The sequence below is a fragment of the Prionailurus viverrinus genome, chromosome C2, assembly GCF_022837055.1.
Source record: "Prionailurus viverrinus isolate Anna chromosome C2, UM_Priviv_1.0, whole genome shotgun sequence".
NCBI lineage: Eukaryota > Metazoa > Chordata > Mammalia > Carnivora > Felidae > Prionailurus > Prionailurus viverrinus.
This window is the reverse complement of record NC_062569.1, coordinates 55464903-55477912: the sequence shown is the minus strand read 5'-3', so window position 1 is coordinate 55477912 and position 13010 is coordinate 55464903. Positions and strand designations below refer to the sequence as shown.

Sequence of the window (13010 nt, the reverse complement as noted above, 5' to 3'; positions counted from 1 at the left end):
CCATCAGCCCTCAGTTTGTTCTCAGTATTTAAGCTTCTCTTATGGTTTGCCTCCCTCCCTTTCTGTAGCTTTTTTCCCCCCTTCCCCTCCCTCATGGTTTTCTGTTGAGTTTCTCAGGATCCACATATGAGTGAAAACATGTGGTATCTGTCTTTCTCTGCCTGACTTATTTCACTCAGCATAACACCCTACAGTTCCATCCACATTGCTACAAATGGCCAGATTTCATTCTTTCTCACTGCCGAGTAGTATTCCATTGTATATATAAACCACATCTTCTTTATCCATTCGTCATTTGATGGACATTTAGGCTCTTTCCATAAGTTGGCTATTGTTGAAAGTGCTGCTATGAACATTGGGGTACAAGTGCCCCTATGCATCAGCACTCCTGTATCCCTTGGGTAGATTCCTAGCAGTGCTATTGCTGGGTCATAGGGCTGACAGTGCAAAGCCTGCTTGGGATTCTCTTTGTCTCTCTGCCTCTGTCTCTCTCTCAAAATAAAATATCTTTTGGGGCGCCTGGGTGGCGCAGTCGGTTAAGCGTCCGACTTCAACCAGGTCACGATCTCGCGGTCCGTGAGTTCGAGCCCCGCGTCAGGCTCAGGGCTGATGGCTCAGAGCCTGGAGCCTGTTTCCGATTCTGTGTCTCCCTCTCTCTCTGCCCCTCCCCCGTTCATGCTCTGTCTCTCTCTGTCCCAAAAATAAATAAAACGTTGAAAAAAAAAAATTATAAAAAAAATAAAATATCTTTTAAAAAGTAATAATTTTGGGGGCGACTGGGTGGCTCAGCTGGTTAGGCGTCCGACTTTAGCTCGGGTCATGATCTCACAGTTCTTGAGTTCAAGCCCCTCATGGGGCTCTGTACTGACAGCTCGGAGCCTGGAACCTGCTTCAGATTCTGTGTCTTCCTCTCTCTCTGCCCCTCCCCCACTCACTCTCTGTCTCTCAAAAATGAATAAATGTTAAATAAAATTTTTTAAAAAGTAATTTTTAAAAAATAACATGAATTATGTGGAAAACTTAATTATGAAAACATACACTTTGCTAAATTTAAGTTTTAAAAATAACATCTAGAGGATAAAAGTATAGTAATTCATTAACATCTTTCTCTACTAGTCATCCAAATACCACCTTCCCATTAATAGAACAGCCAGACACACACAATAGTAATTTAGTCATCTTTGATAGTTTGTTAACTGTCAGTCCTAAAAACCATAGCCTTTTTTTTCACTTTCAACATGAAAATATACATTAAAATAAGAGGATAGAATATATTTTCAATAAATATATTTTAAATATACATATAAATCTCAAAAGGGAATCACATTTTTCAAAGTTTATTTGTCTGGAAGAGCAAGACCAGAGAGCTGCCTATCACCCACTTCCCAGTTTGACTGACTGAGGTTTTCAAATCTATGTGACTACACGCCTTCATTGATCCAAATTTAATTTGGATTCAATAAATTAGTTTCTTTTAAAAATGAGGCTGCTAGGTTGTTATATATTCACAATTATTGAATATTCACATTGCAAGTGAATTCCCAAATACCCACCTGTTCAGTGAATAACCAGAATTAATTAGTATAGACATGATGATAATGAAGCCAAACAATTTATCCAAATTAAATGTTCTTCCATGAAGAAAGGAAGGGCTGAAATTTTAGATCAATAATGATTTAATTTTACTCTTGACTCTTTGGGGGACATTTAGTTTTTCTAAGCACAACAATTTGATGAATGGATCTTTGCTATGACTCAGCAATAGCTTTATCAACTTTCCTTTGTTTTTAAATGTTTATTTTGAAAGAGAGAGAGAGAGCACGTGAACATGCATGTGTGGAAGAGGGGCAGAGAGAAAGGGAGAGAGAGAGTCCCAAGCAGGCTCTGTGCTGTCAGCAAAGAGCCCAATGAGGAGCTCGGTCCCACAAACCGCGAGATCATGACCTGAGCCGAAATCAAGAGTCCAATGCTTAACTGATTGAGCCACCCAGGAGCCCTTTTACAAACTTACTTTTTACCTTTTATCCAACACACATGGCCACCTTATACAGGATTTTTATGGGCAAACTTTTGCATTGATTAATTTTGAAGATATTTTAGCTATTTTTTATCATTCTTTCTGTGCATTCTCCTTGAATTAAACTGACAAGGGAATAGCTCCATTTCGTTGGAAGTCAATCCTAACAGTTTCTAAACTCTTGAGACATACCAGCCCATCATGTGTCACTTGTTAGCCTTACACTCACACAGAAAAGAGTTGCACACACCTATATGCGATATACAAGATATTTGGTAAGAATATATTTATTAATTACAGATGTCAATCATATTTTATATGCAGATATTCTTTAAATGGCATGGGAAATGGCATTATAATGCTAAATGAAAAAAGCTAACTACAAAATTAATAGACACATGTTTCCAATACATATAAATATGTTTTTTAAAAGTGATGTCTTAAAATAGGCAGAGTAATTGACTTTAGGTTATACACTATTTTTCTTATTTTTTCTGTATTATTTTTATACTCATGAAAAACATAATGAAAGTTGTTCTTTTTAGTAACACTACCTGTGTTGCCTGACTTATTCCACTGAACCCAAACTACAGCGTTCAAGACACAGCTTATGGTGAAATTCCAGAATTTTCTTCTGGGTACAAAAGGAACCCAGTAAAAATGCTATCATCCTCAGGACTGACATAGACCCCATTCCAATCTTTCGAAACTTCCAACCAGACTTGGTCCCCTGCACTTAATTTCAGGATGATAAGAAGAGAGGCCTGGTCTATTTCATGGCCATAGAGCGTTTCTCTGGACTTGAACTGCTTCTTATTCCGGGCCACCAGGCTGATGCGAGCGGGTCTGCCCCTCACAGTGACATGGTAGGAAAATACATATGCACCAGGAACACTACAGTTAAATTTGCCAGTGACAGGGCTGTAATTCCCTTGGTCATTATAGAGAACCTTGTCAAATTTGATTGGGATGTTGGGAGGAGGGAAAGGCTTCGATAAAGTGGCGCTGAAGGCTGACCGCAGCACTCTGGCCACCTCCCCCTTGGAGCCTTTGAAGCCCCGAGAGCCCTTCTTGCCAATAGATCCCCGGACCCCTTTGCTCCCAACCTCACCTTTTGGCCCCACAGGCCCCGCAAGACCAGGAGGACCTAACTCTCCCTTTTCTCCTTTAACTCCTGGATCCCCTGGGGCCCCAGGCAGGCCATCTGGGCCGCTTTTGCCTTCCGTTCCAGTATCTCCTTTGCTACCTTTTTCCCCTTTCAGACCCTCCTCACCTTTTTCTCCCTTCCCTCCCCTCTGCCCAGACTCCCCACAGCAGCCCTTTTCCCCCATCTCCCCTTTCTCTCCCTTGGCCCCAGGCTCTCCATTCAAGCCAGGTGAGCCCGCAGCCCCCTGGTCTCCTTTATCTCCTTGGGTACCATTTGCACACGTGTCCCCTTTGGAGCCTTTTTGCCCCTTCACTCCTGTCAGTCCGATGTTTCCTCTCTCCCCCTTAGGACCAAGGCCACCTGAAACAGAAAGTTCAAATGACATTCAAGGATCACATTGAACAGAACGCTATTACCACAGAGCTCACGAAACAGAAATGACACCTACTCACTGAGACTGGAACCCCAACTCCTGTCTCAGCCACAGTTGTGCCATTTGGATCCTGCGGCTCTCTCACAGGGGGAGGAGTTAATGCCACCAAGAAGTGACAACCTATATTTAAATCTCATAAATCTAGTTCTATTTTTTTTTTTTTTGTACTTTTAAGATAAGAAACAGGATTTAGAACCACAGCGACCCATGGTAGTCCATTACCCTTTGTGTTTTGGCCCAACCCAAGTATTCCCCTACATCTCCACGAAGTCCATCCAAACCCAAAATCTCACAGGCAGAGAAGCTGAGCTGTCTTTTTCCCAAAGACAGCTAGACTGAGGACACGAACTCAGAAGCTTTTATTTAGTCTCCAAACTACCTGACCAGCACTTGTTGCACTCCAGCAATGACACTGAAGTATGAGAATAAAAGCAATTCATATGTCCATCTTACCTCCTGCATAAGTACAAACAGGAAGAAAATTAGGGGCTGTGCTGCACACATGACTGAACGCAATAGATGCAGTTTATACTCTACCTGGTTGTCCGGGTTTTCCCGGGTATCCTGGGGCTCCACTTGTTCCTTGGTCCCCACGTTCCCCCTTAAGTCCTAAAATGATACCAAGATTAACTTTCTTCCAACTATATTAGTTATGGTATAACTAACATCCATTTTGCAACCATGTTAACAATCCAACACTTCCTCTACCAAAATGGATAAAGGAAAAATGATATGGGAAAAAAATTTATTGAGCACGATTAGGAATATTTTGTTCCAGTTGATGGTGAACCATTTAAACAAGATTTGGGATAGTGCCAATCTCTTTGCACAAAATTCAGCTTTTCCCCCAGCATTCCCCTTGCTCTTCAAATCTCTCATGAAATTCATGATATTTTGTCTTGTTATTTATGTGTTTGTTTTTTCTTCTTGTGAATCTTGAATAACAGTTAAAATATCCCCTTCTTTATGTTCCCCACAATGCCTAAAAAAGAGTGTCACCACCATATAACACAGAGCACACATTCTGCAATTAGCTAAAACTAATCATATCAAAAACCCTTCCCGGAGCACCTGGGTGGCTCAGTCGGTTAAGCTTCTGACTTTGGCTCAGGTCATGATCTCACGGTTCGTGGGTTCGAGCCCCAGGTTGGGCTCTGTGCTGACAGCTCGGAGCCTGGAGCCTGCTTCAGATTCTGTGTCTCCCTCTCTCTCTGCCCCTCCCCCACTCATACTCTGTCTCTCAAAAATAAATAAAATATTAAAAAATTAAACAAAAAAAAAACCCATCCAGGATAGTGAATATAAATACAAATATAAATATAAAATGTAAATATACAGTCCTTGACATAGAGCATTAGGGAAAAGCCAATTTTCATTGTGTTTGGAATTTTTTTCATATGCTCTTTGGACAAATCACAGAACTGTAAAAATTCATGTTTGAAAAGAAATCTAAAGATCTAGGTTTTGGGATATTTTCCCAGTGCCACAAAATGCATTTTTATACTGGACCTGCTAAAGGCCCCTCCTGTTAGAGTACAACCACACTAAATTCATTTTTATTGAAAATGATAATAGCAGTAATAATAGTAGGAGGAATAATAGTTAACTTTTATTGAGCATTTCCTTTGTGCCAGGTAATGTTCCAAGTTCTTAACAAGATTTTTAAAGAATTTAATCCAGGGGCACCTGGGAGGCTCAGTCAGTTAAGCATCTAACTCTTGATTTGAGCACAGGTCATGATCTCACAGTTTCTGAGTTCAAGCCCTGTGTTGGGCTCCACACTGAGACTGTGGAAGCTGCTTGGGATTCTGTGTCTCCCTCTCTCTCTGCCCTTCCCTTGCTTTCTCTCTCTCTCTCTTTCAAAATAAATAAACTGTAAAAAAAAAATTAATCTGGTGGCTCAGTCAGTTAAGTGGTCGACTCTTGATTTCCCATCAAGTTATGATCTCACTGTCATGAGATCCAGCCCAGAGTCAGGCTCTACATCCAGCATGGAGCCTGCTTGGTATTCTTTCTCTCCCACTCTCTCTGACCCTCCCCTGCTCGTGTGTGTGCATGTGCTCAAGTGCTCTCTCTGTCTTTCAAAAATAAAAAAATAAGTAAATAATTTTTAAAAATTAATCCAACCTTTTAAATTCAAAATTAATTCTCATTTGATATTAACATAGCCTCTTGGATAACAGGGAGACTCATATAACAGAGCACATTTCATCAATGGGAACATTTTTCATTTACAGAAGTATATAGCATCTCCCCTCAAGAAAGATAGAGCAGTGGGGCGCCTGGGTGGCGCAGTCGGTTAAGCGTCCGACTTCAGCCAGGTCACGATCTTGCGGTCCGGGAGTTCGAGCCCCGCGTCGGGCTCTGGGCTGATGGCTCGGAGCCTGGAGCCTGTTTCCGATTCTGTGTCTCCCTCTCTCTCTGCCCCTCCCCCGTTCATGTTCTGTCTCTCTCTGTCCCAAAAATAAATAAACGTTGAAAAAAAAAATTTAAAAAAAAAAAAAAAAAAAAGAAAGATAGAGCAGATATTTTTACCATTTTTTATCACAGAAGAAACTGAAGTATGAAAGTTTACAAATTTGTATACAAACATGACTGTATGTAACATTGGTTGGCATCAGTTTGCCAACCATATTATTTATGATACAACTAATATTTTTTACTTTTTTAATTTATTAATTTTTATTTATTTGGTTTTATAGATATAACTCCTTTGCTGAAAATTTTTAAATTTTACTTTCTTTTTTTTTTTTTAATTTAAACCCAAGTTAGTTAACATACAGAGTAGTAATGATTTCAGGAGTAGAATTTAGTGATCCATCATTTATGTACAACGCCCAGTGCTCATCCCAACAAGTGTCCTCCTTAATGCCCATCACCCATTTAGCCCATCCCCCCCACCCAATATCCTTCCAGTAAGCTTCGGTTTGTTCTCTGTATTTAAGAGTCTCTTATGGTTTGCCTCCCTTCTTATCTTATTTTTACTTCCCTTCCCCTATGTTCATCAGTTTTGTTTCTTAAATTCCACATATGAGTGAAATTATGTGAAATTTGTCTTTCTCTGACTTACTTTGTTTTTTTGTTTTATTTTTGTTAGGGAAAAAGAAATCCCATGTCAAATTACAAATCGTGAGAAAAGACTCCCCCCACCACCGAATTTCACAAGACCAGCTAGAGAAATCCCACATAAACTGCTCAGCAGTTTTCTAAGTAGCTGACCCCCTTCCATTACCATTCCACATAAAATTTACAATTTGGAAATTAACCCACAGGCCATCAGGAGAATATCTGTATCCCTTTGGAGAGAACCCAACTCTGAATGGAAGTGAAGGACTATTCTAACCCCCGTCCTTGTCAATACTCATATACCAGCCTTACTGCACAGTTATTCTGGTTCTCAAGTTCAATTTAACTGCTTACATTGAGTTTACTTAATCAGGTTGTGATGAACCAGAATGCAGTCATTCAACTCATTTATTATTTTAACTTTCAATCTTAACCAAGAGTCCAAGCTAAGTCTGGAAATAAAAAGAAAGTAGAGTTGCCCCTTTATAGAGACTGGCTGGATGAATTTCTACTTTTGATCTTTCATCAAAGTGTAATCTTAAGAACCTTATCTTATGATACTTCCCTGTTTTTTCTTCTACTTCCAGAAGTCTGGCTTCCAAAATGTATGAATCACTGGGGAGGTTCATCACTCATCTTTATTTCACAGGGCTTTCCGCTAACATAATTCAGCCACAAAAGGATTAAATGTTTCCGAGAATGAAAATCGCATAACTGACAACTGTGAAGGAGCTCTTTCCTACCTTAGCATCTTTTTGGAGTAATTACTTCACTGAATATTCTACTAGAAATGAGTTAGACAGTTCCTTAGCCATGTGGAGGGTGATGTATAGATGATATTAGGTCTTTTGACATGTGACACTGAGGCTAAAACATTTAACTTGATGGATAGATGGTATTTCTACAGGCTGGTAGTATTCACTGCAGAATTTTTAAATGTCCCGGTGAATCTATAACCTTCCCTCAATGTCTTGAAGCACTTAGAGAACCAGGGATTTCCCCTGGCTGATAGATCTATGGAATTACAGAATTTCTGAGCCAGAAAAGATCTATGAAAGCACACATAACCACAAATCTTCTTTGATAGTAAATAGGGTATAAATAAATACCTAGTCTATTCCCCATTGATTTCCAGATGAGGTAAAGTGACTGGTACAAGGTCATTGCTACAAGCTTGATTTCTTCCATTTTAATTCAGTGCTTTTTCCACTCCTGATTGGAGTGAGCCAAAAAGGCATGTCATATTCTCCTTAGTAAGGATGCTATCCATATAAACAGAATAATTCTATAGGGTTATAGCCTGCTCTAGTTAGTTTTATCTAATACAAAATTAATGTGTATCATGAGGAAGAGCTCACTCAGGAGTATACCGGAAAGGATCCTTCCCCAGAGACTATACCCTGTGGTTCCCAGTCACTAGGTCAGCTGCGTGGCCAACAAGACATAGAAAAGATGTGTGAGGGGTGCCTGGGTAGCTCAGTCAGTTAGGCGTCCAGCTCTTAATTTCTGCTCAGGCTATGATCTCATGTTCATGAGATTGAGCCCCGCATCAGGCTCTGGGTGGGTGTGGAGGCTGCTTAAGATTCTTTCTTTCCCTCTCCCTCTGCCCCTCCCCTGCTCTCACGTGCCTGTGCTCTCGCTCTCTCTCTCTCTCTCTCTCTTAAAAAGAAGAAAAGACAAGATGTGTGAGAGCCTACATGTGTGGAAGGGAAGGAGGGAGGGTGGAGAGAAAGAGAGAAACATTACCAGAAAAGTTTAAAGTCCCTCAATAGACTATTTATAAAGTTAACATTTTTATATCAAATATAACTTGCAATATGCCTTACCAAGTTTTTTACATTTTTAAAAATTGATCCACCTGCAAGAATATGGTATTTACTTAGCAGGTTGCTCTCCTGAAAAATGATACAGAACATGTCTTGAGTTTTGACACAAAATGGATATAAGTACCTACCCTTCTCTCCTTTCTGGCCTTTTGGACCTGGGGGTCCAACAATTCCTGGTGGTCCTGGGATCCCCATTCCACCAGCCTCTCCCTTAAGACCTGGAAATGAGATTTAAAACCATTAGGATAAAAAAAATTCTCTTTTGAAATTCATTAGTTCTGGAAAAAAAAATTTTTTTAGGCGTCATTTCATTGAGACCAATAACTGTCAGAGTCTTAATAATAAAATCCAGGTAAGACTAAAACAACTACATAATCCAAAGGACAATATTTTTGTCTGATTTATAATTTTGTGCCACCTGAATAGATAAATTGAGCCCATTAGTCCTTGTCACTGGATTCATGGCAGCAGTGAAACGATTCAGGGAAGCACTGCCATATCAAACAACAAGGACAAAATGATTATCTGGCTCTTAACCTCACATGGACCACACTCTCTAATTGGAAGTAAAACCCAATACCTAGCATTTTTGGTTTTCTCATTCATTCACTTATGCATTTTTTCAGGAAGTATTGCTGAGGCCTCCTAGACACCAAGCACCATACGAGGTGTTAAGAATCAGCTATCAACATCCCAGCTGCTCTTTCCCTGGTGGAGCTGAGAGCCTGGGAGAGATAAACACTGAACAATAACCACACCAATAAGTAGAAATTATCACATTGCAGCTAGTGAGGCAAAGGAAAACAGGAAAGTCCCATTATAGATTGTGCTAAAAGAACCTAATTTATGCTATCAGAGGAGACATCCCTGGGAAAATGACAAATGAACGAATTAGGATTTTCTGAGACAAAAGAAAAAAAAACAACCCCAAAATACATAGATGAGCATTTCGGGAAAAGACCATGGTGTTTTTAAGAAACTGAAAGACGAGCACATTGGGTGGGGCGCCTGGGTGGCTCAGTTAGTTAAGTGTCCAACTCTTGGTTTCAGCTCAGGTCATGATCTCGAGGTTTGTGAATTCGAGCCCCGCATTGGGCTCTGCACTGGGGGTGCAGAGTCTGCTTGGGATTCTCTCTCTCCCTCTCTCTCTGCCTCTCCCACACACTTTCTCTCAAAGTAAACAAAGTTTACAAAAATGATAATAAAATAAAATAGTTGGGTTTGAGAGGGTTTATTGTCATTTTCAAGTTTGTTTAATGTCCCTCTTATGCTAGATTTCTAACTTTTTAACCAAACAGCGTTTTTGAAACACTGAAACAGTAGAATAAATATCTATGAATCTCAGAAACAAGACCCTATTAGGCTGAGAAGAGGAAAAGACTCCTACTACAGCTAACTGGAAAAACAAACACAATTTATTGAGCACTTATTCTATCAGGTACCACAGTGAGTTTTTACGTGTATTACCTCATTCTGTCTCTTGATGACCCCATGAAGTTGGTACTATTCTTATCCCATTTTACTACTCTCTTTATTGTTTATTTATTTTTGAGAGAGAGGGGGAAAAAAGAGAGAATCAGCAGGGGAGGAGCAGAGAGAGGGAGACACAGAATCCAAAGCGGGCTCCAGGCTCTGAGCTGTCAGCACAGAGCTAGTCGCAGGGCTCAAACTCAAGAACCGTGAGATCATGACCTTAGCCAAAGTCGGATGCTTAACTGACTGAGCCACCCAGGCACCCCTTAATTTTTTTTTTTGATTTTCATTTATTTTTGAGACAGAGAGAGAGAGAAAGAGAGCACAAGCGCAAGCAGGGGAGGGGCACAGAAAGAGAGGGAGACACAGAATCCAAAGCAGGCTCCAGGCTCTGAGCTGTCAGCACAGAGCCCAACACGAGGCTCAAACTTATGAACCATGAGATCATGACCTGAGCCCAAGTCCGATGCTTAACCAACTGAGCCACCCACTCACCCCCGACTTCTACTACTTTGCAAACTGAGACTTAGGTAATGACGCTTCCCAAAGGAAGGACCATAATAGACAAGACATTCTGAGCTCTTGAACACTCTGCTCTGTGCTGACTTGGTCAGACTAAAACATATGAGCACCCCAGGCAGGCAAATAATTTGGCATACGTCCAAAATGTTTGTCCTATGTATTTAGAGGAGAGACTGAGCTCTGAGAACTGCCCAGCTAATCTACCAAAGGGTAAAACAAAAGCTCTCATGTGACAGACCTACAGCCTTAGAAGACAGTTTAGCAACCAGCTGTGTTTACTTGACCATGCCCTTGGAGGTCTTCACCCTCAAGCAGCTCACCAGCCAGATATGATACTAAGAGGAATTCTGGTAAATGTGATTTTCTCGGTATCATTGCATTTCCAATAATGTTTCAGCAATCCAGAAATCTTCATGCCCTGACCACTGCCCAGCAACTCTACCTTTCAATTCCAGCTCTGCATGAATATTGATCACATTTCCCAAAAGGTTCCTACTATAGGATGAAATGAATGAAAAGCTTAATGAGGGTGCACAATTTCTGCTTTTATAACTTTAAGTTCTGCAGGCAAGACATAACAAATATATATATGTCATTTTTTCAGGGAATAGCGAATTTTTTTTTTTTCAACGTTTATTTATTTTTGGGACAGAGAGAGACAGAGCATGAACAGGGGAGGGGCAGAGAGAGAGGGAGACAAGATTGGAAACAGGCTCCAGGCTCTGAGCCATCAGCCCAGAGCCCGACGCGGGGCTCGAACTCACGGACCGTGAGATCGTGACCTGGCTGAAGTCGGACGCTTAACCGACTGCGCCACCCAGGCGCCCCGGGAATAGCGAATTTTAAACTGACACTCCTCTCTCAATTTTACCTGAGTTCTCTGCTATATGACATGTAAAAGCTGAAATGTATTACAGTAAAACTCAGTATATGCATAATGTATATATTAAAGATATCTTAAATTTTGAAATATGTAACCATGATGTTCAATGGAGAACATTGTTGGGCAAGGATACAGTGTTGCCTTGGAATCTCAATGAAGAGCAAACTGAATCCCGCCCCTTATTCTCCCCGTCCCAGACATGCCATTTCTAATCCTAACTACAAATAGGACTCCAGAAATCCATCAGTCAAGACACATTCTAACTAGCCAGCAGAATTTTCATTTACCCTTTTTACATCGGCCATTAACGAGAAGACTGTACTGGTAGTAAGTTTGTAATGTGAAGAACTGTGTGCCAGGGCTGGGGTTGGGAGCCTGGTTTCTGCTCTAGCCAGCGCTGTCCAATAGAACTTTCTGCACTGATGAAAATGCTCTGTATCTGTACCGCCCAATACAGTAGTCTTTGGCCACGTGTGGCTATTGAGCATTGGAAATGTGGCTAGTGTCATTGAGGAACTGAATTTTTAATATTAATGTTTATGTTTTTTGGGGTTTTTTTACATTTTTATTTTATTTTTGAGACAGAGAGAGACAGAGCATGAACGGGGGAGGGACAGAGAGAGAAGGAGACACAGAATCAGAAGCAGGCTCCAGGCTCTGAGCCATCAGCCCAGAGCCTGACGCGGGGCTCAAACCCCCGGACCGCGAGATCGTGACCTGAGCTGAAGTCGGACGCTCAACCGACTGAGCCACCCAGGCGCCCCTATGTTTATTTTTATTAATAGCCACACATGTGGCTGGTGGGCAACACAGCACCCATTTGCATTTGTCACAGTGTTACACCTAGACCCTGTCACCATTTGCAGGACAATGTAGAAACCTTTGGGACAATCCTCCAATCCACCTCTCAACTACCTCTCAATCTACCTCCAATCCACCTCTCAACTCCAAGAACATCCAGGTAGGAAATATGGCTTCATGCACTTTCAAATACCTGGCTTTCCAGTCTCTCCAGGTTCTCCTTTTTGCCCTGGGACAGATGAACAACAATCACAGCAATTCAGAAAAAAATCAGCCGTGTCAAGAGTGAAGTTTTCAAAGGGGAAGAGAGTGGCAGTACCGAAGGCAGAATCTAGGGCTGGGGGGTTGGGGGTCGGTTCCACCATTTCAGCCACTTCTGTGAAAGGAATTTCCTCTTCTTCTGGAGGTGGGCCACTGGACGGCTTTAGACCCTTCGGCATCTCTTTTCCCTCAGATTTCTTCGTAAATTTGGGATGCGGTGTGGTCTTTGCTACTGTGTCCATACCAGCAAAAGCCAAAATAATTAAAATGGCACACAGCCAAGAAAACATCCACATAGTTGAGGCTGGAAGAAAGATATAATGGGAATATATACACACATATGACATGAGATCCAAATGTAATGATTAAGTGATATAAATATATAAGAAGGAAATATATAAACGCATATGAACCATAAGAATAAACAATATGCATAATATTGAATGGTATTTTAAATGCATTTTAATGCAAATATGTACTTGAATCACAACAGGATATTTTGTTTACTTAAAATATTTATCATAAGGAAGATTTTGCTTCAATTCTCCTTGCTGGTTGTTTTCCTAGTGCTACATGTTCTA

General features: G+C 40.9%; 1 protein-coding gene across 3 annotated transcripts in view; it reads right to left on the bottom strand.

Moving 5' to 3' along the window:
• Nucleotides 1-2421: 2421 nt before the first annotated feature.
• The window catches only part of OTOL1 (otolin 1), a 38401-nt gene continuing 27812 nt past the window's right edge, over nucleotides 2422-13010 (bottom strand). For 2 of the 3 annotated variants that reach the window (XM_047875704.1, XM_047875701.1), the window contains exons 2-5: nucleotides 12362-12733; nucleotides 8618-8707; nucleotides 4135-4206; nucleotides 2422-3524 (exon numbers count right to left, since the gene is read on the bottom strand). In XM_047875704.1, coding sequence (XP_047731660.1) covers nucleotides 2626-3524; nucleotides 4135-4206; nucleotides 8618-8707; nucleotides 12362-12725 — 1425 coding nt within the window. In that variant the 5' untranslated portion in view covers nucleotides 12726-12733 and the 3' untranslated portion in view covers nucleotides 2422-2625. Of the gene's footprint in view, nucleotides 3525-4134; nucleotides 4207-8617; nucleotides 8708-12361; nucleotides 12742-13010 lie in introns of those variants that run through there. The other variant, XM_047875703.1, reaches the window with a different exon arrangement.